This window comes from Abramis brama (assembly GCF_963993115.1).
Source record: "Abramis brama genome assembly, chromosome: 10".
Taxonomy (NCBI): domain Eukaryota; kingdom Metazoa; phylum Chordata; class Actinopteri; order Cypriniformes; family Leuciscidae; genus Abramis; species Abramis brama.
The window spans coordinates 890,891-916,759 of NC_139972.1; the positions used below are offsets into that span (position 1 = coordinate 890,891).

Genomic DNA, 25,869 nt, shown 5'->3' on the forward strand with positions numbered 1-25,869 from the left:
ATCCAAGATGAAAGTCTTGAAAGTATGAACTGAAGATGGCCTATGAGCTCCTCTGAGACACACATCCCCAACGACAACCCAGCCCAAATCCAGTTTTTGAGCGAAAGGGGCGTTATTTGGACCATTAATTTGTTTGCGTACTTTGTGTACTTGCAGGATGTCTCTGCCCAGTAAAAGAAGAATCTGAGCATCAGAGTCAATAGGTGGTATTTCTTGTGCTATGTGTCTCAAGTGGCTGTGATGGAACGCTGCACCAGGAGTTGGAATTTCTGTACGATTGTTTGGAATCTGATTACATTCTAGAAGAGTAGGGAGAGGTAGACTTATCTTTCCATCAATGGACTCCACAATGAAATCAGAAATTCTTCTCCCCGCTGTCTCTAAAAGGCCTGCACATGTTTTCAGTTTGTAGGGCAATGGAGTTGTTTTGATGTTAAAGATGTCAAAGAAATCTTTTCTCACCAAAGAGCGGTTGCTTTGCTCATCTAAGATAGCATACATCCTCTTTGCTTTCTCTTTGTGTCCAGCTGGATAGACGGAAACTAGACACATTTTCGAACAAGACCGTGCACTCAGACCTTCTCCGCAGACTTCCGTGCACTCAGATGTAACCTCATGACTATCTGATTTGTATTTCTCCCCGCCATGCTCTGAGGTAGGGGTAGATGACTGAGATTTCCAGGGGGCAGGACATGGATGAAGGGCTGAAGGATGGCGATCACTACCGCACTCTTTGCACTGAACTTCTACAGTGCAGTTTTTGGCAAGATGGTCTGTAGAAGAACAGCAACGGTAACACACAGACCGCTCTTTCAGGAACTGCATTCTATCTTGTAGAGATTTCTCTCTGAACCCTCTGCATCTTCTCAAAGGATGAGGTTTCCCATGTATTGGACAGCTTTTGTTCGGGCTAACTGATCTCTTTTCCTGTTCAGATTGTATTTTAGTTGAAGGATTAATTTGAGTCTTGTGAACAGATATTGGCATTTGTCTTTGTCTCTCAAACCTTTCTCCTTTCTCGTATTTCACATGAGGAAACGTACTGAAACTAGGATCTGTACGTGCTTTTGCTTCTGAACGAACAAAATTTGCAAACACTGAGAAAGGTGGAAAAGCAACATGATGTTCTTGCTTGTATTTGGATCCAAATGACATCCACTTTTCTTGAATGTTATATGGAAGTTTTTCCACAATAGGATTCACCCCCTTAGAAGTGTCCAAGTATGCCAGACCTGGTAAGTATCCTTCAAGTTTAGCAGCTTCTAGTTCTGAGAGAATGTCTCCTAAATCTCGAAGCTTTTGTGGATCTTTGTTTGTCACTCTGGGGAAGTCTTCTAGTTTGGCGAAAAGAGCATGTTCAATTGCTTCTGGAGAACCATATATTTCTTCAAGCCTTTGCCATGTCATTATCAGCGCACCTGATGGATTCCTGATGTAAACCGCTTTCAGTCTCCGTGCATGTTCAGAAGATTCTCTACCCAGGTATTTGATTAAGAGATCAAGCTCTTCTGCTGGGGAAAGACCCAGACCAGAAATAGCACCTTGGAAAGATGATTTCCATGCCCAGTAATTAATGGGCTTGTCATCAAAGTAAGTAAGCTCTGCTGTCACAAGTTGCGTACGAGCTAGATACTTTGCGAGGTCATATGTAATGTCTCCTTTATCAGGAGGTCTACTCTGCATTTGGTAGTGATAAGGAGGGTACTGCATTTTAGTGGCATTTTGACTCATGTCTGCTCCAAAGTCCAAGGTTTGTGAACTAATTGGTACATTTTTGAAATCTGACTCACTTTTAATTGGACTTATTAAGTGAGAAGCTTGAAGTGGTGTTTGAGTTTCTTGTCCTCCACTAGATGGCAGTATACCACTACTGACTTTAGATTGTGTTTTCACATAATCTGCTGTTCTGATTCGACTGTCCTCGATGGGAACAGGAACTGATACTCTGCTGGCTGCGCTACGTTCTGTTTCTAACAATGCTTCCTCCAGTACCTGAGCTTCTACCAAAGCAGCATCCTTTTCTTTTTCCTCTTGCAAAGCCTCCAGAGTTTCTTGAAGTCGTGCCTGTTCAACTTTCAATTCTATTTCTCTTTTAGCATATGCTGCTCTGGCTTGCGCAGCTTCCGCTTTTGCTCTTGCTTTGAAAACTGCTATGCTGGCACTTGAGTGGCGACTGGATGCCCTTGAAGAACGACTGGATGCTTTTGAGGAATGTGTGCTGACAGAGTGCACATCTTCAACTGTGCCTTTAAGATTTGCTGACTCTGTCTGACCTTCTGCCATGCTTATATGAGACTTAATCATATGCAGAAAAATCACATTGATGTGATGGAGACTTTGGAATGTTTAAATCTTGATTCCCTACGGTTCTTGAGCGTCTTTCTCAGTCTGTTGTATTGTTGTCTTTTCACTATACTGGCCTTATTAGATTTCTCTGGCATCTAACTATCCAGTAAGTTAAACAGTGACTCAAAAACCTCGCTGGACACCTCAAGTCGTTTCTGAAGTTTATGATTCAACTGTGAAACTGTAAAAATATACAAAATACACAATCACTAAATATGAAATTGGAAAATTACAGATTGACAATAACGCAAGGATAATAAACTAAGAAAATATACATCTTAATATCAAATAACCTTCTGAAATGTATCACACAATAAATTTAACACTGTATACTTACAGACATTGCGTCTAACAGATGAAAAGAAAGGTGATGTTTAGAGATGACACACAGCTACCACATTTTACTGAACTATTGCAGTACTACTAGTACTTCCCGCTTCCTGAACTAAGAGGTTGTCTGTGCTTTTCAAAATTAAAGTCCTCACTAGAATACACATTTACAAAATTATAAATCCATTGAAAAATCTAAATAAATTCAGTCCTGCACACTCACACTTGCTATGCTTTTATATACGTCTCATTTAGTTTTAAATTGTAACGCTACACTGGTCCTATGACCGTTTAACACTATTAAACATTCGTAGTATGGTCACTGCCTTGCCTAACGTTAGGTGCGATGTTTGTGGATCGCGCCTCGTCATTCCACCATGTCCATCTCTCCCCCCTGCATACATCTGCCGGTTCCAAGTGGATCTACCTCGACGGAGACGCCGGAGAAGGCGTGGCAAGCGTGGGGGTATCGTTGTACGATTCAGATCGGCCCTGCGACGGAATTATGATCCGCAACCACAACACACTACTCTCCGATGGGGACCTGAGTCTGCTCACCAATTCACCACTGGCCAGCGTTCCTTAGATGGCCAATATCGATGGCTGCGCACTATCCTCCCCGGATTCCTCTCTGCACCTGCTCGGACTCTATCTCGTCCTCGCCATGGTGGAGCAAATCTCTGCAACCTTCGTCCATTGTGCCGAGAAACACAGCCAGAGACCGTTTCATCACGGTTGAAGTTCGCTCTTATTAATGCCCGGTCTCTGGTAAACAAAACTTTAATTTTAAATGACTTTTTTACCTCTCAAGCGCTGGATTTTCTATGTGTCACTGAGACTTGGACTAAGCCTAGCGAGTTATTTCCATTTTCGGAACTGGTACCTCGCAGCTGTCAATTTATAAACTCCCCGCGTCTGTCTGGCCGCGGTGGGGGTCTTGTCACTGTTTTTAAAGACACTTTTCACTGTCGACTTCTCCCTACCGGCTCATATCACAGTTTTGATGTGCAACTCTTACAACTAGTCTTAGTAAACCCCATTGTTATAGCTCAAATATATCATCCTCCTCAGCAGAACAATGACTTTTTAAGTGAACTTGCTGTACTAATGGGCGATTTAGTTACCAGGCATGACAAAATATTGCTACTGGGTGATTTCAACGTTCATGTTTGCTGTGCTTCTAAACCATATTCTGTAGATTTTCTAAATCTGATTGAGTCTTTTGATTTTCCAACACACATCCACGGCCACACCCTTGATCTGATTTTAACCCATGGTTTCTCTATTTCGAATATAGAAATCAGTAGTGCATCTTTCTCTGACCACAGGCCTGTACTTTTTACTGTACCTCTTACTGGCCGTATACTCAGAAATCCATCGCTGGCACGCTTAACTCGCTGTCTTACTCAACGTTCTAGTGAAGAATTTTCTGCAGCCTATCATAATGTACGTAACTGTTTGGAGTCTAACTCTACTCTGCATAACCTGGATGCTGATGCACATATTAATCTTTTCAATTCCACCTGTGCAGATATTATGAATTCTATTGCGCCCTTAAAGTTTAAAAATCATAAGCCCGCACCAGTGCCCTGGCACACTGACACTACACGTACCCTTAAGCCCAATTTATACTTCTTCGTCGAACTTACGCCGTAGCTACGTCGTAGGCTGTGTGTAGCGCGCGTACCCTTCGGCGTACCCTGACGTGCACCTCTCCAAAAATGTAACAACGCGTCAACTCTACGCGGACGCAAGCGCTGTGATTGGTCTGCTAGGACCGCTCCCTCGGGTTTCACATGCTCCCTCTGCGCGCGTCAACGCGGACAACGACGCAGAAGTATAAATGAAAACCAGCGCGTTGCCTACAGCGTAGAGGCTCCGGCATAGGTCCGACGCAGAAGTATAAATTGGCCTTTAGACGGGTATGGAGACGGGCTGAGCGCCAATGGAAAAAGGACCGATTGCAGATCTCTTATGAAATCCTGAAACATTCTTACAATTAGTTTCAGAAAGCTGCAAAGGCTGCTAAATGTAAATATTTTTCTGAACTTATCAGAAAAAATTGTCATAATCCTCAAGTTCTTTTTTCCACTATTAACTCTGTTTTAAATCCTTCTGTGCAATCTAATTTAGAGCCCTCTACTGCTCTCTGTGACAAGTTTGGAAAGTTCTTTGTTGATAAGATCAAAACTCTAAGATCTCAGTTGTCTAACTCGCCATATACTATGCATGAGGTTCAATTATGTTCTTCCATCTGGTCTGAGTTTAAGCTGATTTATCTGGATTCATGTAATGAAATTGTTGGTCACCTAAAACCTACTATCTGTCCTCAGGATATTTTTCCACCTTTTTTCCTGAGACAAATTATGAACACAGTTGGTCCTGGCCTTTTATTGGTTATTAACAAGTGCCTGTCTACTGGTTCCTTCCCTAACAGTCTTAAAGTTGCTGTGGTGACGCCATATCTTAAAAAAACAAACTTGGATCCTTCCTCTCTTTCTAACTTCCGTCATATTTCTAATCTACCTTTTATTTCGAAGATCCTTGAGAAAGTTGCACTGACTGAATTACAATCATACTTGGCTGTAAATTCTCTGCATGAAACGTTTCAATCTGGTTTTAAAGCTTTACACAGTACTGAAACTGCCCTTTTAAAAGTTTCAAGCGATATTTTCACAGAAACTGATTCTGGTATATCCATTGCTTTAGTTTTATTAGATCTGAGTGCTGCATTTGATTTAGTCGACCATGAGATCCTGTTGAGATGTCTGGAGATATCTGTAGGCTTTCGTGGCGCAGTCTTACAGTGGTTCCGATCTTATCTGACCAACAGATGTTCATATTGGTCATCAGTCCTCCTCTAGTCTACCTCTAAATTTTGGAGTCCCACAGGGATCAATCCTCGGCCCAGTATTGTTCACCCTGTATATGCTACCTCTGGCTTCCATTTTTAATAAATACGGAGTATCCTTTCATTTATACGCTGATGATATTCAGATCTACTTTCCGTTAAAACATAACGATAAAAATGGTATACAATCCCTGCTGGCCTGTTTAAATGAACTTAAGCTTTGGCTGTCAAGTAATTTTCTAAATTTAAACGAAAATAAAACTGAAATAATTTTATTTGGGCCCAGGGAAAACTGTGTTCTTGATGTTGACCGTGGTCCATTTGCCCCATATGAAACTCAATGCGCTAGAAATCTGGGCCCGGTTCCCCAAAACGTTCTTATCGCTAAGTAGTTCTTAACGCATTCCTTAACCTCTCTCTTAATGTTATGGCACGATTCCCGACACGTTCGTACGCTAAGTATATCTTCTGTAAGTCACACTTTCGTAAGGTTGGTCTGGACCATTCGTAAGCTCTCTCTTAGCGTTGTTTGAGCTCAAGACGCTAGTCGCCACCACTGTGCAGCAGTCTTTAGAAATCAGCGCAGCGCAGTACAAGTCAAACTATGGTATGTTGACAATGTTGTGGCTCAACAATGATTTTATGTTATGGACATTTTAAGACTAATAATAAAATATGTTCGCAATGGATACAGGCCTATTTATGAAGTTGACTTTATTTGGTATCAGAACTAATATGGTGGTAATTAGCCTAGGCTATTTCGTAATGTCATTAAAAGCGTTTAACCCTCTGGGGTCTGGGGTGTTTTTGGGGTCCTTGAGATGTTCTGACATGCCCTGACATTTGTGCTTTTTTCAGTTGCTTATAAACATATCAATGGCAAAAAAAAAATTACACTCTATTTAGCACAAACAGGACTACCATAATATGTGAGCCACATGTATGTACATGTTTTCATTTTTGAGAGAATAATGTTTATGCATGGTTATTGAAAAAACTAAAAATGAAAGTTTCTGAAATAAGGCCACAAAACACATACTAAATATGTGTCAATAAGACTTTTGGATGTTGTCGCCTAGAGTTTTTTCTTCAAAATGATGTGAAAATCATCCTGCCTAATCATTCACATAAAACGATACATTGATTTAAGTTTTGTGAAACACTTTTAGTTTGGAAAGCCAATATGCGGATGGGGCGTAAACGATCATGCATATTTAGTAGTTCACACCTGATGAGACAATGCCCCTGCATACTTAATGAGCCATTCATTCAGGTGTGTCACCTATAGCTAACTTAAATATACAAGCTTCATAAAAATGATCATTCTAGAAGAAAATTTCAGATGGCATTTAGAGGCTTTTGCATCTGAACTCTTCATATATACATTATATATATATATATATATATATATATATATATATATATATATATATATATATATATATATATATATATATACACTCAGCCTCCCTGGGAAAGTCTATGCCAGGGTACTGGAGAGGAGAATCCGGCCGATAGCAGAACCTCGGATTCAGGAGGAACAGTGTGGTTTTCGTCCCGGTCGTGGAACATTGGACCAGCTCTATACCCTCTACAGGGTGCTGGAGGGTTCATGGGAGTTTGCCCAACCAATCCACATGTGCTTTGTGGATTTGGAGAATGCATTCGACTGTGTCCCTCGCGGCATCTTGTGGAGGGTGCTCTGGGAGTATGGGGTTCGGGGCCCTTTGCTAAGGGCTATCCGGTCCCTGTACGAACGGAGCAGGAGCTTGGTTCGCATTGCCGGCAGTAAGTCAGTCTTGTTCCCGGTGCATGTTGGACTCCGGCAGGGCTGCCCTTTGTCGCCGGTTCTGTTCATGATTTTTATGGACAGAATTTCTAGGCGCAGCCAGGGGCCGGAGGGGGTCAGGTTTGGGGACCAGAGATTTCGTCTCTGCTCTTTGCGGATGATGTTGTCGTGCTGGCCTCATCAAACCAGGACCTCCAGCATGCGCTGGGACGGTTTGCAGCCGAGTGTGAAGCGGCTGGGATGAGAATCAGCACCTCCAAATCCGAGGCCATGGTTCTCAGTCGGAAAAGGGTGGTTTGCTCGCTTCAGGTTGGTGGAGAGCTCCTGCCTCAAGTGGAGGAGTTCAAGTATCTTGGGGTCTTGTTCACGAGTGAGGGAAGGATGGAACGGGAGATTGACAGGCGGATCGGTGCAGCTTCTGCAGTAATGCGGTCCCTGTACCGGTCTGTTGTGTTGAAGAAGGAGCTGAGCCGCAAGGCGAAGCTCTCGATTTACCGGTCAATCTACGTTCCTACTCTCACCTATGGTCATGAGCTGTGGGTCATGACCGAAAGCACAAGATCCCGGATACAAGCGGCCGAAATGAGCTTTCTCCGTAGGGTGGCTGGGCGATCCCTTAGAGATAGGGTGAGAAGCTCGGTCACTCGGGAGGACCTCTGCTCCTCCACATCGAGAGGGGTCAGTTGAGGTGGCTCGGGCATCTTTTCCGGATGCCTCCTGGACGCCTTCCCGGGAAGGTGTTCCGGGCATGTCCCACCGGGAGGAGACCCCGGGGAAGACCTAGGACACGCTGGAGAGACTATGTCTCCCGGCTGGCCTGGGAACGCCTCGGTGTCCCCCCGGAAGAGCTGGAGGAAGTGTCTAGGGAGAGGGAAGTCTGGGCATCCCTGCTTAGACTGCTGCCCCCGCGACCCGGTCCCGGATAAGCGGTAGAAGATGGATGGATGGATATATACACTACCAAATTGGTTCACAGTTGGAAGCATCGCAATTTTTTTTATTTTTCCACAAATTGTGCTTGCAAATTGTATAATATCCAAGGTAAACATCTAGTAATTGTGCAGTTAATTCTCATACTGTATTTTCAGTTTTGGAATATTTATCCTCTCCCCAAATTTGTCACTAATAAAACACAATACAAATTATTTAAAGAAAAAAAATGATATTTACCTTTTAATAGTTTGTTTACATCTACCTTGTAAATATATATTTTTTATTAAAAAGGTTACAATTACAACAACAATTCAAGTGTAATCTTTCTTTTTAAAAACTAAAGTATACAAAACGTATTATTTGATGACTTTATTTTTGACAAAACATACTATATTTAACATATAAGCAAAATTGGCAAACAAAAGCTTATTTGATGTGGCAGTCTATTGTACAGTAAAAATTTTACAATCTATTCAAAACTATTCAACGTCTTTCAAAACTAAAGTATACATTTTATCATACGTATTTCAAAGTAAAGGATTCATTAGTTAGTTGATGACTTTATTTTTGACAAAACACATACAGTATATATTCCTCATCTCAGTATAGCAATAGAGTTTGCTAAAAGCTGTTCATTCAATACAGCAGTATTTGAAAATCGATAATATTTTGTAAAATTACATTTATATTTGCATTTATGTCAAAACCTAGACACTTTTAAACATCAAAATAACATTTATTAATATGTATTCGTGTCAAAATGACATAAACAGATTTTCCTATTCAATTTTGCATGGAAACGCTTCCAAGATGCTTGCGTGTCGCGTGAAAAATAGGCGTCGGTTCTATTTCGAGCATGCACGCGTTTTCCACGCGGTGATGCCACTCCTGAGACGCGCGTCTCACACAGGCAGTGTGCAAACTCTAAACTGTTAACATGGGAGCCGAAATAAAAACGGACACGCCACGCATCCAGTGTGTCACCGGCCTTATCCAGCTGAAGTGGGCGTTTCACAGGTTTGTATGGATCGCCTTACATTTGCGTTTGTATAGCGCGGTCTCCGTGGGCGGAGTTACATTAAAACTTAATTAGCTGAGATGAGAACGACTGACATCTCTCTCTTTACATACATATTACATAAACTGTGAATATTTGTTTTTTATAAAACTTACTTCATTTAAAAGAAGAGAATTCAAGCTTCATGCCTGTGTGTCTGTATGCCTGTTTGAGTGAGTATTCGCTGAGTTATGGTTCATTTTCGGACGCGTTTCAGAATTGACTTCACGGACGGAGAGTAGGCAGAACTCGCATCATGTTTATTTTTCTTTATTTGGCGAAAAGCACAACACTTTGTTTTTATCATGAGTATACACAAAAAAAAATACACACTAAACAGGATCGATTGATGTATAGCACAAGCTTATAAGATAAAAATTAATATTAGTATTTCGATTTTTTTTTGGACTGATAAGGAAAAAAACGGGCCTATCGCGCCGGCGCGATAGCCGACCTCAGGGGGTTAAATTGGCAATCACTTTTGATAATTAAAATCTGGCAAACAATTTGGCTCTAAATGGCTAAGATCTATAAATGGGTAAGCATGGTGATGTCCAGTAAGTGACCAACTATGGCAGCGATCCAACGTGTCCTTGTATTGAATCAAAGGCGACGCCGGCCGCGGAGCCGTTTAGTCCATGTCCGTTTAGCCGTTTAGTCCAGTCCTGCAGCTGCTTGCCAATCAATTCTGATTGTAAAGTACCATACCATTAATATAAAAGTGTATTACATAATTTTTAGAAGTCGTTAAACCCATGTCAAGAAGCGGCACAAGTGGCACAACGGGATAACGAGGGTGGATGATTAGCGAGGGATACCCGGTTCGTCTACCTGTCACAACATATTGTGTGAACATATTACTGACAATTTGATAATTTAATTAATAGTCTATATTTTACTGATAGCTTAAACTATGTTAAAATAAATGCTACTGGAATAATTAGAGGAATGTTTCATTTGCATAGAACGTGTTGTCTTTCTTAACGCCGTAATGCACCTTCGCGTGAAGTGGAAAATCGATTCCTGAGCAATCGATGCCAAATAATTCAGCACCTTCACTTGGGACAGCACCTTTGTAACGTCGAACATAAGAGGCAGCGTGTTAAGAAGCTTCCTAAGGGACACTTCGGGGAACACACTTAGGAACATAAACAACTTTGGTAAGATATATCTTTCGAGTCTTCTTAGCGCGCTAAGAGTGAACGTTATCGGGGAACCGGGCCCTGGGCTTTCTGTTCGATCATAACCTAAAATTTAATAAACAGATCAGTACTGTTGTAAGATCATGCTTTTTTCATCTTCGCCAACTCTCTAAAGTGAAATCTTTTTTAACCAAGAGTAACTTCCAAACAGTGATGCATGCTTTTGTTACATCGCGTTTAGACTATTGTAACTCACTTTATATTGGTGTCTCTCAGTCTTCCCTCTCCTGTCTACAGCTAGTGCAAAACGCAGCTGCTAGACTCCTCACTGGGACCCGTAAGTATGAGTCGATCACCCCTATTTTATCCACACTGCACTGGATACCTGTCAAATTTAGAATTGATTTTATTATTTGTTTATAAAGCATTCAACAAATTGGCCCCCCAGTACCTGACCAATCTACTTTGCCCGTACACTCCCTCTAGAAGTCTGAGATCTAGCGATCACTGTCTACTCATCGGGCCTAGATCTAGACTTAAAAAACGAGGTGATCGCGCTTTTGCAACTGCGGGCCCAAAACTTTGGAAGTCTACCTCTCCACATTAGATTAGCCCCTTCTGTTTCCTCCTTCAAATCTTCTTTAAAGACATATTTATTTTCTTTGGCCTTTAATACTGCTTAATTTTGGTACAATTATTGTTTATTTATTGTTGTGTTTCCATTTATTGGTTGTTTTATTATTATTATTTTATTTTTTATTCTGTTCTGTACGGCACTTTGGTCAGCCTTGGTTGTTTTTAAATGTGCCTTATAAATAAATATTGTATTGTATTGTATTGTATTGTATTGTATTGTATTGTAAAAGAGCTCGAAAGTTTTTTTTTTCTTTTTTTTCTTTTTTTTTTCAAAGAGTCAGAAAGAACAATTATGCTATTGTAAGCCTGTCAGGCAGGTCGTGTGTGGGTGAAATATAGTCCTCAAGAAGATGATTTTTGGAATATAATATAACACAGTGACGGCGAATAAGCATTTACCATATCTGAAGCCCCTTTCACACAGCGCGTTGTTTCCAGGAAATTGCCAGAACGCCTTCTGTGTGAATGCAAACACAACCCGGGATGGATGCCTAGTAACATTGCAGTGTTCAGTCCCGGAACGCACGCTGTGTGAACAAAAGCCGTAATCAATGCCGTGTTGTAATGATGACGCTGAAGCTGGGATCGTTCGCCAGCTAGTGAAACGGTACGTAATGCGCTAGTTTATGATCGAATCAGAGAAAGAAATGGACAAGCGTGGTTTTGCGAGAGAGAAATCGCAGCTCATAAGCAAACATAAGACGCTTCTGAGACATTATATGTCACATCGTGACGGGATTTTTACAGGTTGTGTGTGAACGCACTCTCTGATTCCGGAAAATCACTGGCAGTGTGAATGAACCAAAATCAAACGAAACCGGGTCAAATCCCGGGTCACTTTATCCGTGTATTTTCCGGAATCTCTGTGTAAAAGGGGCTTGAGAGAAATGTAGCGGCACGTTGATCTGCCAGTCTCTTCAAAGGAAGATTACAAACGGTGAAACCAATTGATTACACACGTCGATGACTCTGTTATTTTGGTGGTTTGCTTCACGATGTGAGCACAGGACACTTTTACTTTATTGTCCCTTGTCAGCTGACAGTTTTTAATTTGGCTAAAACAATATGGAGCTCGGCCGATATGTTTCGTCTTCCGCTTCTTGATTCTTTAGAGCGGTTTAGAGCGGCACAAGTTCGCGTTCATTTACAATGAACCAAAACAATATCAGAGTCATCTTTGATATTAGGAGCTGAGGTGGGTCAGACCGGCATATTTTAAGTTTGCTTTTATGTGGCATTGTGTCTTTACACAGAACTTTGAGCAGACACAGAGCCGCTTTAGAGCAGCCTCAACTAGGCTGTGTAAAGATGCCTATAGAGACAGTTAATAAACAATGTGGTGGCGCGCATAGTCGCAGAGGCTCAGTGCTCCCTAAAACAATGCTGTGTGTGGCTGCTGTTTGTATTATTCTTTGTTGTTAAGACCAGACAGGAAATCCCTCAATCGAATTATAAGATCTGCTGAAAAAATCATTGGACTTCCCCTGCACCCACTGGACGATATATTTAAGATCCGCTGCTTTCGCCGAGCGCATAATATTCTGCAGGATGAGACACACCCCTCAAAGCATCTCTTCTCCCTGCTTTCATCTGGCAGGCGGTATCGGGCTCTTAGAGCACCTCCAGCTGCAGAACAGTTTCATCCCCAGGGCCATCACAGAACTGAACAATCATGCCCCCCACCCCCCAGTCAGCACAGCTGCACTTTCTAGATAGGGACTCTATGCAATGGGACTTCAGTGTAATGTTGGATGCCCTGCTAATGTTTTTTATATATATATATATATATATATATTTTTTTTTTATTGTGTGAGTGTGTATATGAAAGTGAGTATTGTTTTAGAGTTTGCACAAGCAAATTCCGTTGTATGGTTCTACTGCACAATAACAATTAAAGTCTAGTCTATTCTAAAGGGGAGAAAATGAAAATAACATTAATATTATTTTCACAATCAGTCACAACAGTATGAGCAGAATTAAACTCATATCAAACAGTTTAAAGTTCAGAGACCTACAGAAACTGAAGCTGAATTTAAGACTCATTATCTGATGATCTCAGACACAATATTCACACACACACACACACACACACACACACACACACACACACACACACACACACACACACACTTGCTTGCTTGTAGTTGTCCATCGAATCCGATGATGACGTCCACTTCCGTCTTTTAATGGTGAGTTTTCTGATGGCTGAATAGTCCTATCCTGGATCCACAGGTTCTATTGCAGGTGGGGCATATATACATGGTATTGGTATTACTGGTATTTATGGGAGTGTTTCTCCTGAGCCTTCTTTGTTGTCTCCTGACTGTCCTTTCCTCCTCCAGTGCTTGGTTCCCATCTCGACATAACTGCCGCCAGATGTTGCGGTCAGCAGCCATGTTCTTCAGGTCACCAGGTTTTATTTTGCACTTCTTTAGCACTGTCTTCAATTGGTCTTTGAAGCGTTTCTTCTTTCCTCCAGCAGAGCGCTGGCCTTGTTGTAGCTGGCCATATAGCACTCCGCGGGGCAGACGGTTGTAGGGCATCCTTATGACATGCCCCAACCAGCGCAGTTGGTGCTGGGTGATTGTTTCCCCAATACTCTTGCAACCTGCTCTTCTGAGGATCTCAGTGTGGGGCACTCTGTAATGCCAAGTGATTCCCAGGATGCGCTGAAGACAGCAGATGTGGAAATGTTCCAGGGACTTGATGTGGCAGCTGTAAGTAACCCAGGCTTCACAGCTGTACCTCCTAGGTGGTGATGCAGACCGCTTGGTAGACGCAGATTGTTGTGTTGAGATGAAGGTTCTTATTCTGAAAAACCCACCGCCGGAGTCTTCCAAAGGCCGCTGATGCTTGTTTGATTCTGTTCTGGACCTCATTGTCAATACTATTGTCTTCAGAGACAATGCTCCCCAGGTATTTGAATGATGGAACAACCAACAGTTTTTTTTTTCAGAAAAGATGGGTGGTGCAGATGGGATGTTTGCACTCCACTGGCAGATTATCACTGTTTTGGCAGTGCTGATGGTCAACCCCATCCTGCTATATGCCCTCACTGCTGCATCTAAGACAGACTGGAGGTCTTGTGAAGAGTGAGATACAAGAGCGCAGTCATCTGCATACTGCAGCTCAAGTATCCTCACTCTGTATAGTTTGGTGGTTACCTGCAGTCTCCTGATATTAAAGAGGTTGCAGTCCAGCCTGTACGCTACTGTCACCCCACTGTTGTCTTCAATCTCCTTGTGGAGAAGCTGGGTGACACTAGGTGACACAGGAAGATGTTAAAAAGCACTGGTGCCAGTACACACCCCTGCGCCTTACCCCTGTTCGCACAGGGAAAGGGCTTGACTGTTGACCTCCTATTATCACCCTAGCAGTCATTCCATCGTGAAACTGACAGAGGATGTTGACAAACTTAGTGGGGCATCCGAACCGGAGGAGGACTTCCCACAAGAGATCTCTCTGCACAGTTTTGAAGGCTTTGGAGAGGTCGACAAAAGCCATAAACAGATCTTTATGTTGCTCCCTGCACTTTTCCTGGAGTTGCCGGGTTGTGACGACCTTGGTCATGATCATGCGGTGATCTGTCCAGCATTCCGCACCTCTCATGGCCCGGGTTATGAGAACATCTCTGATGTCACAACGTCTGACAATGACATAATCAATCAGGTGCCATTGTTTGGAGCGTGGGTACATCCATGATGTTTTGTATTTGGTCTTTTGCTGGAAGATGGTGTTGGTTATGGTCAGGTTGTGCTCAGAGCAGAGGGTAAGTAACCTCAAGCCATTTGTGTTGACCTGACCAATCCCGTGCCTGCCAAGAACTCCTTTCCATATCCCACTGTTCTGCCCAACACGAGCGTTGAAGTCCCCAAGCAGGAGGATCTTATCGTTCTTGGGGATCTGGTGGAGAGCCTCATCCAGTGTCTGGTAAAAGGAGTCTTTAGACTCACACTTAGGAGAGTTGCATAGCGGTTCTTCACCAGGGGTATACGGAGGGTCATCAGTCTTTCACTGATGTACACTGGTGTTTCAGTGAGTCCCACACCATGCAGATGTTGTCCACCTGGGGGGTAGCCGTTCCAGTAGAAGGTGTAGCCCATGCCCTCCTCTGTTAGAGATCCCTCACCAAGGAGCCTGGTTTCACTCAGGGCAGCAATGTCGATATTGTAGCGGCTCAGTTCGGCTGCAACCAGGGTTGTCCTTCTATGGGGTCTTTCGGACCTGTCATAGGTTCTTATGTTCCATGTTGCCAGTTTAAGATTGATTTCTTTTGTTTCGACTGCAGAAGTGGAATGACCCGACAGGCATTTTTTAGGCCACCTTTTCTAGGCCCTTCCTCAGCTTGAGGTGAGCAGTGCAGTTCCTGAATAGGGCTGCTCAGTCGCACAAGAGTCTGCCGAAAACAGCTGCCACTCAGCCCCAGCTTTTAGCGACCATATACCTTGTGCCGCTGACGTGCAGGGCTCTGACTAAGAGCTCCCAGTCTATTCAAACCTGCCCCCGTCGTCAGACAGCCCATCGCTGCCAGACTTCAACCATAAGTAGATCCAGGTAATATTCACCGTTGGTCAGAGGTGGAAAACCTGCACAAAGAATTTTGCACAAAGTGCTAAAGGGGGTGCGCTCTCCCCAGTAGCACTAACTTCACCATGAAGAGGTAGGTCTGGTGGCATGGGTTGGCCCAGGACGACCAGCTCCTCGTCCTGGCTGCAGGAGGCTGCCGGGACCTAGCTCTGTTTAGGCCCGTCTATTGCATGTCTCCAGCGCATTGCTTTCCTGTTGGGGTGTGCTCCCTTAGCCTTGCCTCAAGAGGCTAACCCACAAGGCAGTAGGGCTATTTACCCATAGCTGGGGCAGTGTTTGATGGGCGTCAGGGCGTGTCCATCGTGTGGTGGGCCTGCACACCACATCTCTGGGGCCCACTGCTGCTCCGAGATCCCCTGCAGTTTAGCCTGGGACTGCGAGGTACCCAGTTACCAAGTGTGGCCGCGAGGAGGCACTGCAGGAGACTTGGTGGTGGAGAGGCTGTGTACTGGCGGAGGAGACTTACGCACCCGGCTCCTCTTTTCACCCCCTATGAGGGGGCTAGCCAGCAGTGGTAGTTAAAAAGCAGAAAGTTGCAAGCAACATGCACTAACTACAAGCAGCTCCATACTCCACACTACTGCACTAGACGCTTCACACACACCCTGTGCATAATCACACACACACTGTGTTACTGAACCTGGTACAATTTACTTATATTTCTAGTGAGAAAAATAGCCATTTGAACTTTAACCCTCTGGGGTCGGCAATCGCGCCGGCGCTTTTTTTCTTATCAGTGCAAAAGAGACTCAAATAACTCAGTCGATTTTTGTCATACAGGCAAGTGTTATACATCATTCAATCCTGTTAAGTGTCTATTTTTTTTGTGTATACTCACAATAAAAAGAAAGTGTTGTGCTTTTTGACAAATATAGAAAAATAAACATGATGCGAGTTCTGCCTTCTCTCTGTCGGTGAAGTCCATTCTGAAACGCGTCCGAAAATGAACTGTAACTCAGCGAATACTCAGTCACGCTGGTATACAGGCACACAGGCATGAAGCCTGAATTATCTTCTTTTAAATGAAGTAATTTATATAAAAAACTAATTTTCTCATTTTATGTAATCTGTACGAAAAGAGAGAGATGTCAGTTGTTCTCGTCTCAGCTCATTAAAAGTTAATGTGACCACGCCCACGGAGGCCCCCGCGCTATTCAAACGCAAATGCTCTGAGGCGATCCACGCCCACATCAGCTGGATAAAACCCACCGAGTTTACCCAGAGACTCATATTTACGACGCTGTGAGGAATAATACTATCTTAATAATAATCCTGGAAAAAATTACCTCAGAAGTGCAGGTAGTTTCATTTCGAGGAGCAACGGATCCAGCTGAGGAATAGGTAAATTCTTTATTCTCAAGTGCTTTGTTCTAATCGCAATATGGAATAGTGTCTGTAAACGCAAAAAGACTGTTTGAATATGAATCACGTTTTTGTGTGTGAATGAATGAACAGCTTTTACCAAACTATATTGCTATACTGAGATGAGTAAAAATCGACTGAAATATGTATAAAATATTTTTGTATAAGCAACGTATTAAATTGCAAATTAACATTTATATGCCATAATATATCATAAAAACTATATGTTACATATGAAAGACGATGTCATTGTAGGATTGAGTGCAAAACAAACACAAATGAATCTTCCAGGTGAATTGTTCAAACATAATTCCACACAGAACTCAACATTACAGACACCAAATCACCAACCCCAGAGCCATAAAAGAAGGCTCCTGCCAGTCTATCTAACCAACGAAACCCCCCAGCTAAGAACTTTATGGCCATGCAAGCTTCAAAGAAGATGAGCCAAACTAAAGGAAGAACTTGTCAATGTGAGATAGCTTGGAAAAAAATGATTGGCTCAGAGATGGCACAGCTCAGTGCTCGATCAAGATAACAGCAGAAGCTGCTCGAGCCCACAACATTCCAGACCCCCTTCTTCTTAAGAACCTCTGAATGACCTCAGGGTGTAAAATCTTTTCAAACCACAGAACTGAGATTTTACCTATAACTATACATAAAATCATTCAAGAACAATTTTCAATGGACTTATAATCAAACATCATGCAATTACATCATTCTATGTTGTTTCTACAATATATGTGTGTATCTAATATACTTAGATGCCATATGATTCATGTAATTGGTATAACTATTAGGTGTGTGAATGAAAGTGTGTCGTGCTTCCTGTCAGCATGATCGTATGTTCTTAATTCAAAAGATGGCTTGATTGAAATCTGTGTAAAATGTTTCATATTCTTATAATAGTAATAATGTCTAAACTGTGGCCTATGTCCTCTCTGCTAGAGCTTAGAGAGTAAGGAGAGCACAGATAAGCTTGATTTTATGATAAGAAGTGAAGAGAACGCCACCTCCTAAATAAAGACAGTGTCTAATTGGTCAGAACTGATCCAGGAGGCCGGACAAACATGTGAGTTTAAAATCTTAGACCCGAACAAAGTTTTAGAAGAGTTCTCAACAAGGAAAAAGTGTGCGAAGGGAGAAGAGACCAGACAGACTAGTAACCATGTAAACGCGCAGACGAAAGAACCCAAATCAAGATCAGAAGAACATGGGTTAAACAACTTCATTCAAGCCATCATCTACTCTCGTCTCAATTTCCTTTCTTTTCTAAGTTTTCCTTTCATTTCCGTTGTGAGTCTCGGTTTTAAGTTAAGTTTTGCGGCAAGATTTCAATCCACGTTTCTTCTGCAAAGCCAGCTTCAACAAAGACTTTCATTCCGCCAGCACACCACGTGACTGGCCACCCCAGACATCAGGCACGAGGAGACCAGCCAACAAACGGACCGGGAAAACCCCTTTCACGCAACAAAAGGGAATCCCCAAAAGCAAAGACAAGCAAGTACTGCCTCCAGACTCTTAAGCTGAACTGGTGTATTTGATACAGATTGTAGGAGCCGCATTTGAGTTTATTTTTGGTTTCATAATTTACTTATAATTTTCTTTTCTATTGCATTTGGGATTTGAGTGGTACACCTTCTACAGCCAGAGAGGGCGCTATCCTATAAGTTGGAGCATGTAGCGCAGAAGGGGAGACAGAAGGAGAAGGCGTGCCAGCAGATACAGTCTTTGACCTCGGCCTGGATCTGCGTTACTGGAGCTTGGCCTGTATGAGAAAGCTGAACTCCAAGCGCTACAAAGGAATGTTTAAAGACATTTAAACCAGTTTTCATTTTTGTTTTGTACTTTATTTTTATTTGCAATAAATATCGACAAACATTCAACAACAACACTCTTGGATTTTCTTGGATTCGGGCTGTGAGTCTGACCCTGTACTCGCATTCTCCAGGTGGTTGGAAACAATAACAGGGGGTTACAGGAAAAACCCAACATTGTTTTTGCCACTACACAGATTTAATAACCTAAGAAACGATAAAAGGGTTAAATTAAAGGCAGGGTAGGTAGGACTTTATAAAAATAAAAGATCCAAATTTGTTAAAACTTTCTATATATATCAATACATAATTAAAATGTAAGTACTCTGAAAAAAAGAGTATAAAAATCAAGTGACTCTAGACCGTTTAATCTGTATTAAACACAGCTCATTATTTCGATTCGGGACGAATCAAAGGATTGGCTTAGGCGACTGTCACTCTCTCTCGCAACCATGGCAACCACCCTTTTGCCACGGGATCTGCCCACTTGCGCGCGCACGTTTGATTTGAGGAATTCGAGAGGCACGGAACCTAGGAATAGCAAAACAATGGCAGAGAAAGAGCAATCAAAATTCACATTACCGGCATGCAGTTAGTGAAGGCAAACAAGGCAAAAAAAGAAGACAGTACAAGAAAAGGTAATGAACAAAAAGTCTTTGGATAAACAAAGAAATAAAACGCGTGTCAATATCGGCGTAGCTTTCCAGCGATCACCCCGTCCTCGGCCTCTACTTCCTCGGACCCTAGTTGCACGCCACGGGCTCTTGCACGACCTCCTCTGCTTCGCCCTAAAATTATTTTTATTTTACAAAAGGACATTTTACAAACCTACATTTTGCGCATGTGCTCCTGCATGCACTTTTCCAGTCACAACACAGCAATCAAAGGAGGACGCGCTGAAAACTGAAATGCTGTTCTCTTTCTTCATAACTCGTGAGAAGGTTTGAGTTGCAAAGGAATTTGTGACTGTTTCACCTGTTCAACCACATCAAAGTTTCGTAATTAGTAAGTCCGTGCTTTTTCTCTTTTTGTTCTTATGTGCTGAAGGGCCGCTGTGCCCTGGTGAAACGGTGTTTGTACGTGAAGAGCTCTTTTCCAAAACGCCATAAACCTAAAAAGCTGCCTCAAAGAACCAGCAAAAGTAATGATTATGAATGTGTAAAATATTGCAATAAGACATTTTAATTGTTTATTAATTTCTGTGTCGGCTGCAAAGATGAAGTTGACGATATTTGACTCGCGATCTTCGCAGTAGGCTAGTGAACGCATGCACCGGAGAAATGCACATTTATTAGGCTACATAGTTTTATTTTGTTTTGGATGGTTTTGTTTAGAACCAGATTTCTGTAAATATATTCCACATTTTTTAGGCCTGTGAGGCGAGGCTACGGTTCGGTTCACGATGATATAATCTCCAGTTCAAGCACCTTATGTTGTGATTGATAGCCTATATTTACTTTATGTATTTAATCCAGGAATGAAAATATTAATGAATTAATGAAAAAAAAAAATATTAAAATTAAGATACAATTAATCCAAAACGAAATTCGTTTTAAAGAAAGGCTTTGTGCTTTCTGTTTTGAGATCTCTGTTAAAGTTTGAAAGTCTTAGTGCAGCTTTCAGAGCGCTCGCGTCCATAATGGAGAACTGTCAAGTAATATTGTTTTTTCCTCATAAATGCAAACACGAAAAATAAAAGACAAAAACTTTTTTAAAAAGACAAACCATAAATTTAGAAAAAAAAAGAAAAAAAAGATGGATTTATAGCGTTTTGGGGGAAAAAATGAATGGATTTATACCGTTTTGAAAATTTATTTATTTTTTACTTTGAATTGATCATCAACAATATTGTTGTTTGATTTAATAATCACTGTTGCAAGAAGTGCCTAGTTAAGTTTTGTAAGTGGAAAAAGTAGGGGCTGCCACAGATTCTGTTTAGTTAGCTCCTTTATTGTTTTTTTCTATAGCCTAGAATAATATAGGTCAAATGCAGCAAGTCAAAAGACCAACTGGACCTTCTTTGCCAGTTTGCTCACATTTCTTTGAAGGATGGCAAAAATATCGCCTGAATATCGATATCTAGATATTGGAAAAAAATATCGAGATATTCATTTTTGTCAATATCTCCCACCCCTACATGCAGAACACCATACTGTATATGTTATGAATCTTACACGAAATTCATCTTCTTCACAATGTAACTGATGGTAATGTAAAAAAGTGTATCAATGCAACCTGTTTTTAGCTTATATAACTAGCTCGTTAGCGAATCAAAAAATATATATTTTAAATTTACCAATATCAATATGCTAGCTTGATAGTGAGTACTAAAATACATCTTATTTGTTTATATTCATAAGCAATTAGCGTTAGATTTTTTTATTACATGTGATTCTGACATGATGTCACTACATGCACTGTGCTCCTTCCTCTCTGCTTGTCTCAGGTAAATAATGCTCTTCAGCTCAGCGGTTGGAGTCGCGCGTTCATGTGTTTTGGGGGCGTGGCTTTGGAAGGAGCCCAGAAGGGAGGGGGTGGAGTGAATGGAAATAATGAACTGTCTTTAAAACAGTCGTGAGAGGTCTACAGACACTCGATTTTTATACTTTCTTTTTCAGAGTACTTACATTTTAATTATGTATTGATATGTACATAAAGTTTAAACAAATTTGAAAAATAAGTTTTTTAGACCATTCCTACCTACCCTGCCTTTAATGATTGATGGTTCATTCAGGTTGTGTCTTATAAGTGCATAGAAACTTGGGATTTCATCATCTCATCTCTTAAAACTCACTCTTTCCTCTCTCTCTTTCTTTCTGCAACTGGTATGAATGTCTGTGCGTGTGTTTGTGTTAGATATTAGTTTTATGTGATAGAATAATCAATAAAGTCTTGTTTGTAATTTTAAAGAGAAGTGTTACTTGTGTTATGTGCTTACGAATTTAATGTCTTAAACTGCTGATCTAAGTTACCTTGCTAACTATAGTGTTTCACTATAGTTTGGAAATGTATATCTGCTGCAGAGCGGATGGTTACGGCTGGTTCAAATGAACCCTGAACGAGTCATTTGCTCGGTCGTAATAAGTGATTCTTTCGAATTCCCTATAAATTGATTAATAATTCCTTTGAGCTGACCTGTCAGCCTGTCTGAAAAAATTTACCTGTCTGAATAATAGACAAATATCTTACATCATTGACTAAGTTTTTACTGTAAAATACTGCCACATCAAATAAGCTTGTTTGCTAATTTATGCTCATTTGATATATATATATATATATATATATATATATATATATATATATATATATATATATATATATATTTTTTTTTTTTGTCAAAATAAAGTCATCAACAAAGATGTTATTATAGTGTTTGTTCTATTGTAGGCTATATTCAAACTAATTAATCCGTAACTGTGAAATATGTATGATAAAATGTATACTTTAGTTTATACAAAGAAAGATTACACTTGAAATATAGTTAAAATTTTAATTGTTGTTGTAATAGTAACCTTTTTAATAAAATAGCAAAAATATATATACATATAAATAAATCTTAGGTAAATCTTAAAAGGTCAATATAAGCCTTCTCTTTAAATTATTTGTATTGTGTTTTATTAGTGACACATTTGGGATATATTCCAAAACTTTCTGTAAATACAGTATGAGAATTAACTGCACAATTACTAGAAATGTTTACCTTGAATATTATACAATTTGTAAGCACAATTTGAAAAATAAATAAATATATGGAACTGTGAACCAATTTTGTATTATATAGGCCTATATATATACAGTGTATATATATATATATATATATATATATATATATATATATATATATTGTCCTTGCATTCTTGTGGCTCAGTGACACACCTGAATGAAAGGCTCATTAGTATGCAGCCCCATTATGCGCTCATTATGCGGGCCCCATTGTCTTCTCAGGTGTGAATTAGCATTATTCACGCCCCTACGCATATTGCCTTTCCAAACAAAAAGTGTCTTACAAAATTTAAATCAATGTATTGTTTTATGTGAATGATTAGGCAGGATGATTTTCAGATTATTTTGAAGAAAAAAAACTCTAGGCGACAACATCCATTAGTCAAAAGTATTGTGGACACATATTTAGCATGTGTTTTGTGGTCTTATTTCAGAAACTTTTAAGTTTTAGTTTTTTCAATAACCATGCATAAACAATATTCTCTCAAAAATACAAACATGTACATACATGTTGCTCACATATTATGGTAGCCCTGTTTGTGCTAAATAGAGTGTAATTACACCTTTGCCATTAATGTTTATAAGCAACTGAAAAAAGCACAAATGTCAGGGCATGTCAAAACATCTCAAGGACCCCAAAAAAACCTTAGACCCCAGAGGGTTAAATTAAAATATGATGAAGAAAATCGTTAAAAACTATTCTTACTCTAGTGTCTCCAGTTTATAATGTGGATCATCCCTCAGATCCTCCAGCAGCTTCACTGAGTCTCCTAGTTTATTCTCAGACAGACTCAGTATTTTCAGGTGTGAGGGGTTTGATCTCAGAGCTGAAGCCAGAGCAACACAACCTTCATCTGTGACACTACAATCCCTCAACCTGTAGAGAACAATGACACACATTAAGCCTATATCCAGAGATAAACATGACCACTTAAAAAATAAATAACATTATAATGTCAATATGAAATATATACAAATACTCATCAGTCCATGTTGTTAAAATAAATCAGTTAGGATTAGGGGATTGAATATACAGTTTGTACAGTATAAAAATAATTATTTATATGGATCGGTTGCAATCTGGCTTCCCTTGAGTACTTGTACTCCTCAAGGGCGCTGAAGCGAGCGAATAGAATTGTGGCAGACCTCTCCCACCCTGGTAACTCCCTGTTTCAGCTACTCCCCTCTGGCAGAAGTCTGCGGGCCGTCAGGACCAACACCTCACGCCATAAGAACAGTTTCTTCCCTTCTGCTACTGGCCTCTTTAACAAGGCCTGGAGCTCTCACTGACACTGACTTTAAACTTAAACTATAAACTCTTAACCGTGCCATATTTACACTGATTATAAACTATAAACTCTTGAACATTGCCATAGTTGCACTGACTTTTAACTATAAACTCTTAAACATTGCTTTATTTGCACTTTGACATATTTGCACCATTGCCTTAATAGGTATCCCATGTGTATTTTTGTGCTCTTATATCCTGCACCCTATATGTTGCATGTTATATGTATGCACCTTCCTGCCAAAGTAAATTCCTTGTCTGTACAAATATTCAGGGCGAATAAACCCCCTTTCTGATTAGGGGTGTAAATATTAATCGATTCGTATCGATGCATCGATTATACAGCCGACAATTCAATGCACCGATGCGTCCGCAAGAGTATCGATTAATGTGTTTATTTTGCCGCCTGTCTGTTCGCCTGTCTATTTTCAGCATCCGCTCCGACATATGCGTACAACCTACTCCTAAGCTGCGGGTGGTGCTAACCTCATTTTTGTCTTCTACTTCACACCGCTTCACATGCGTTACTTACGTTTCACAGTCTATCTATGTTTACACACATTGTTGAGTCTGACTTTCAAGAGCGATGGAACCGTCAGAGCGAGCTGGCAATGAAAGTGAAATGTTACACACTCTAGTCGGCAATAAGTCATGGGTGTGGAAATATTTTGGCTTCAGGAAAACAGATGGAGCAGTGGTAAGAGATGTTGCCATTTGCAAAGATAAAGACTGCTACAGTGTAACATACACATTATGTGAATAGAATACTGTTTCTGTATTCTCAATAAAAGGCAAATTATTTATTTTTTTGTTGATTTATTTGAAACTTAATGGATATCATGTAAAAATATCTAGTATTGAATCGTATCGAATCATATCGTGGGGAATTCTGAAGTATCGAAAATAATCAAATCGTTGGCTTAAGAAATCGGTATGGTATTGAATCGTCATGAAGGCTCCGATTTACACCCCTATTTCTGATTCTGATTTCTGAAAGTCCTCATAAAACATGGAAACCCAATGTGTGTGTGCTTAATGTATTTTTAAACATTTTAAGGAATGTGTGTGTGTGTGTGTGTGTGTGTGTTATGGCTGGGAAAAAAAAAATTGATTCACCTAATGGCGATTTTTTTTTGTTTGTTTACGATTTTAAAATGGACTTTTTTTCAGAATCGACATTGATTCAAATTAAATTGTTTTATTTTTTGTCCTTCCTTATATACGAGGTTGACAGAAGTTAGCCACTCTTGTTCCAACAGAGGATGAAATGTGTCGCTATCTATGAGTGTCGTAATATCCATTTCAAGTGGACGCGTGGAAGCGGCATGAGACTGAATCAGTGTTGCCAGACCCACGATAATTATCGTATTTGTACGATAATTTTGACCTCTGTACGATGTACGATCAATGATGAAAAAAATCACATAATGTACGATAGTTTCAGAATTGTGTGACACTTCAAATGATGGTTGTTGTAATCTAGGGATGCTCCGATCGATCGGATCGGATCGATTTTATGACTCGATCGGTACTCACTAAACTTGGCCGATCTCAGAAACCGATCACAATTTGATGACGGCACACAATTTGTATAGCCGCACACGTTTTGGATGAAAAGAGGAATAGACTGTTTTCCCAAAATGCAGAAAAAGCGGACAGCATCTTTATGAAGACTCAGCGCCGCTCGCTCAGAACGCCCGCAGTGACATGCTGGTCAGAAAATATGTGAAATAAGTAGGGCTGCCCGTGCACGACTAAAGCTTTTTTCTAATCGACTAGTAGTAGTTCATTTAAGCCATTAGTCTAATCGCATATTTATATTAATTTAATTACTTAAATATATGGGAGAGAATACTAAACCATAATGAGCGTTATCGTAATATATTGCCTATTCCGCATCTCAAGCGCATGCATAAAGCTTGCCACAGAGAACTGGCAAAAGTAATGATTATGCAGCATGATACATTTTAATGGTTTATTAATAAACTAGTGTTTTCTGGCTGCAAAG

The 25,869-nt window shown here is 40.7% G+C and overlaps 1 protein-coding gene across 1 annotated transcript in view; it reads right to left on the reverse strand.

The window, feature by feature from the left end:
* The window catches only part of LOC311091368 (NLR family CARD domain-containing protein 3-like), a 58,384-nt gene that overhangs the window by 11,346 nt on the left and 21,169 nt on the right, over nucleotides 1-25,869 (reverse strand). Inside the window, exon 10 of the mRNA XM_084127297.1 lies at nucleotides 23,280-23,450. Coding sequence (XP_083983423.1) covers nucleotides 23,280-23,450 — 171 coding nt within the window. The remainder of the gene's footprint in view (nucleotides 1-23,279; nucleotides 23,451-25,869) is intronic.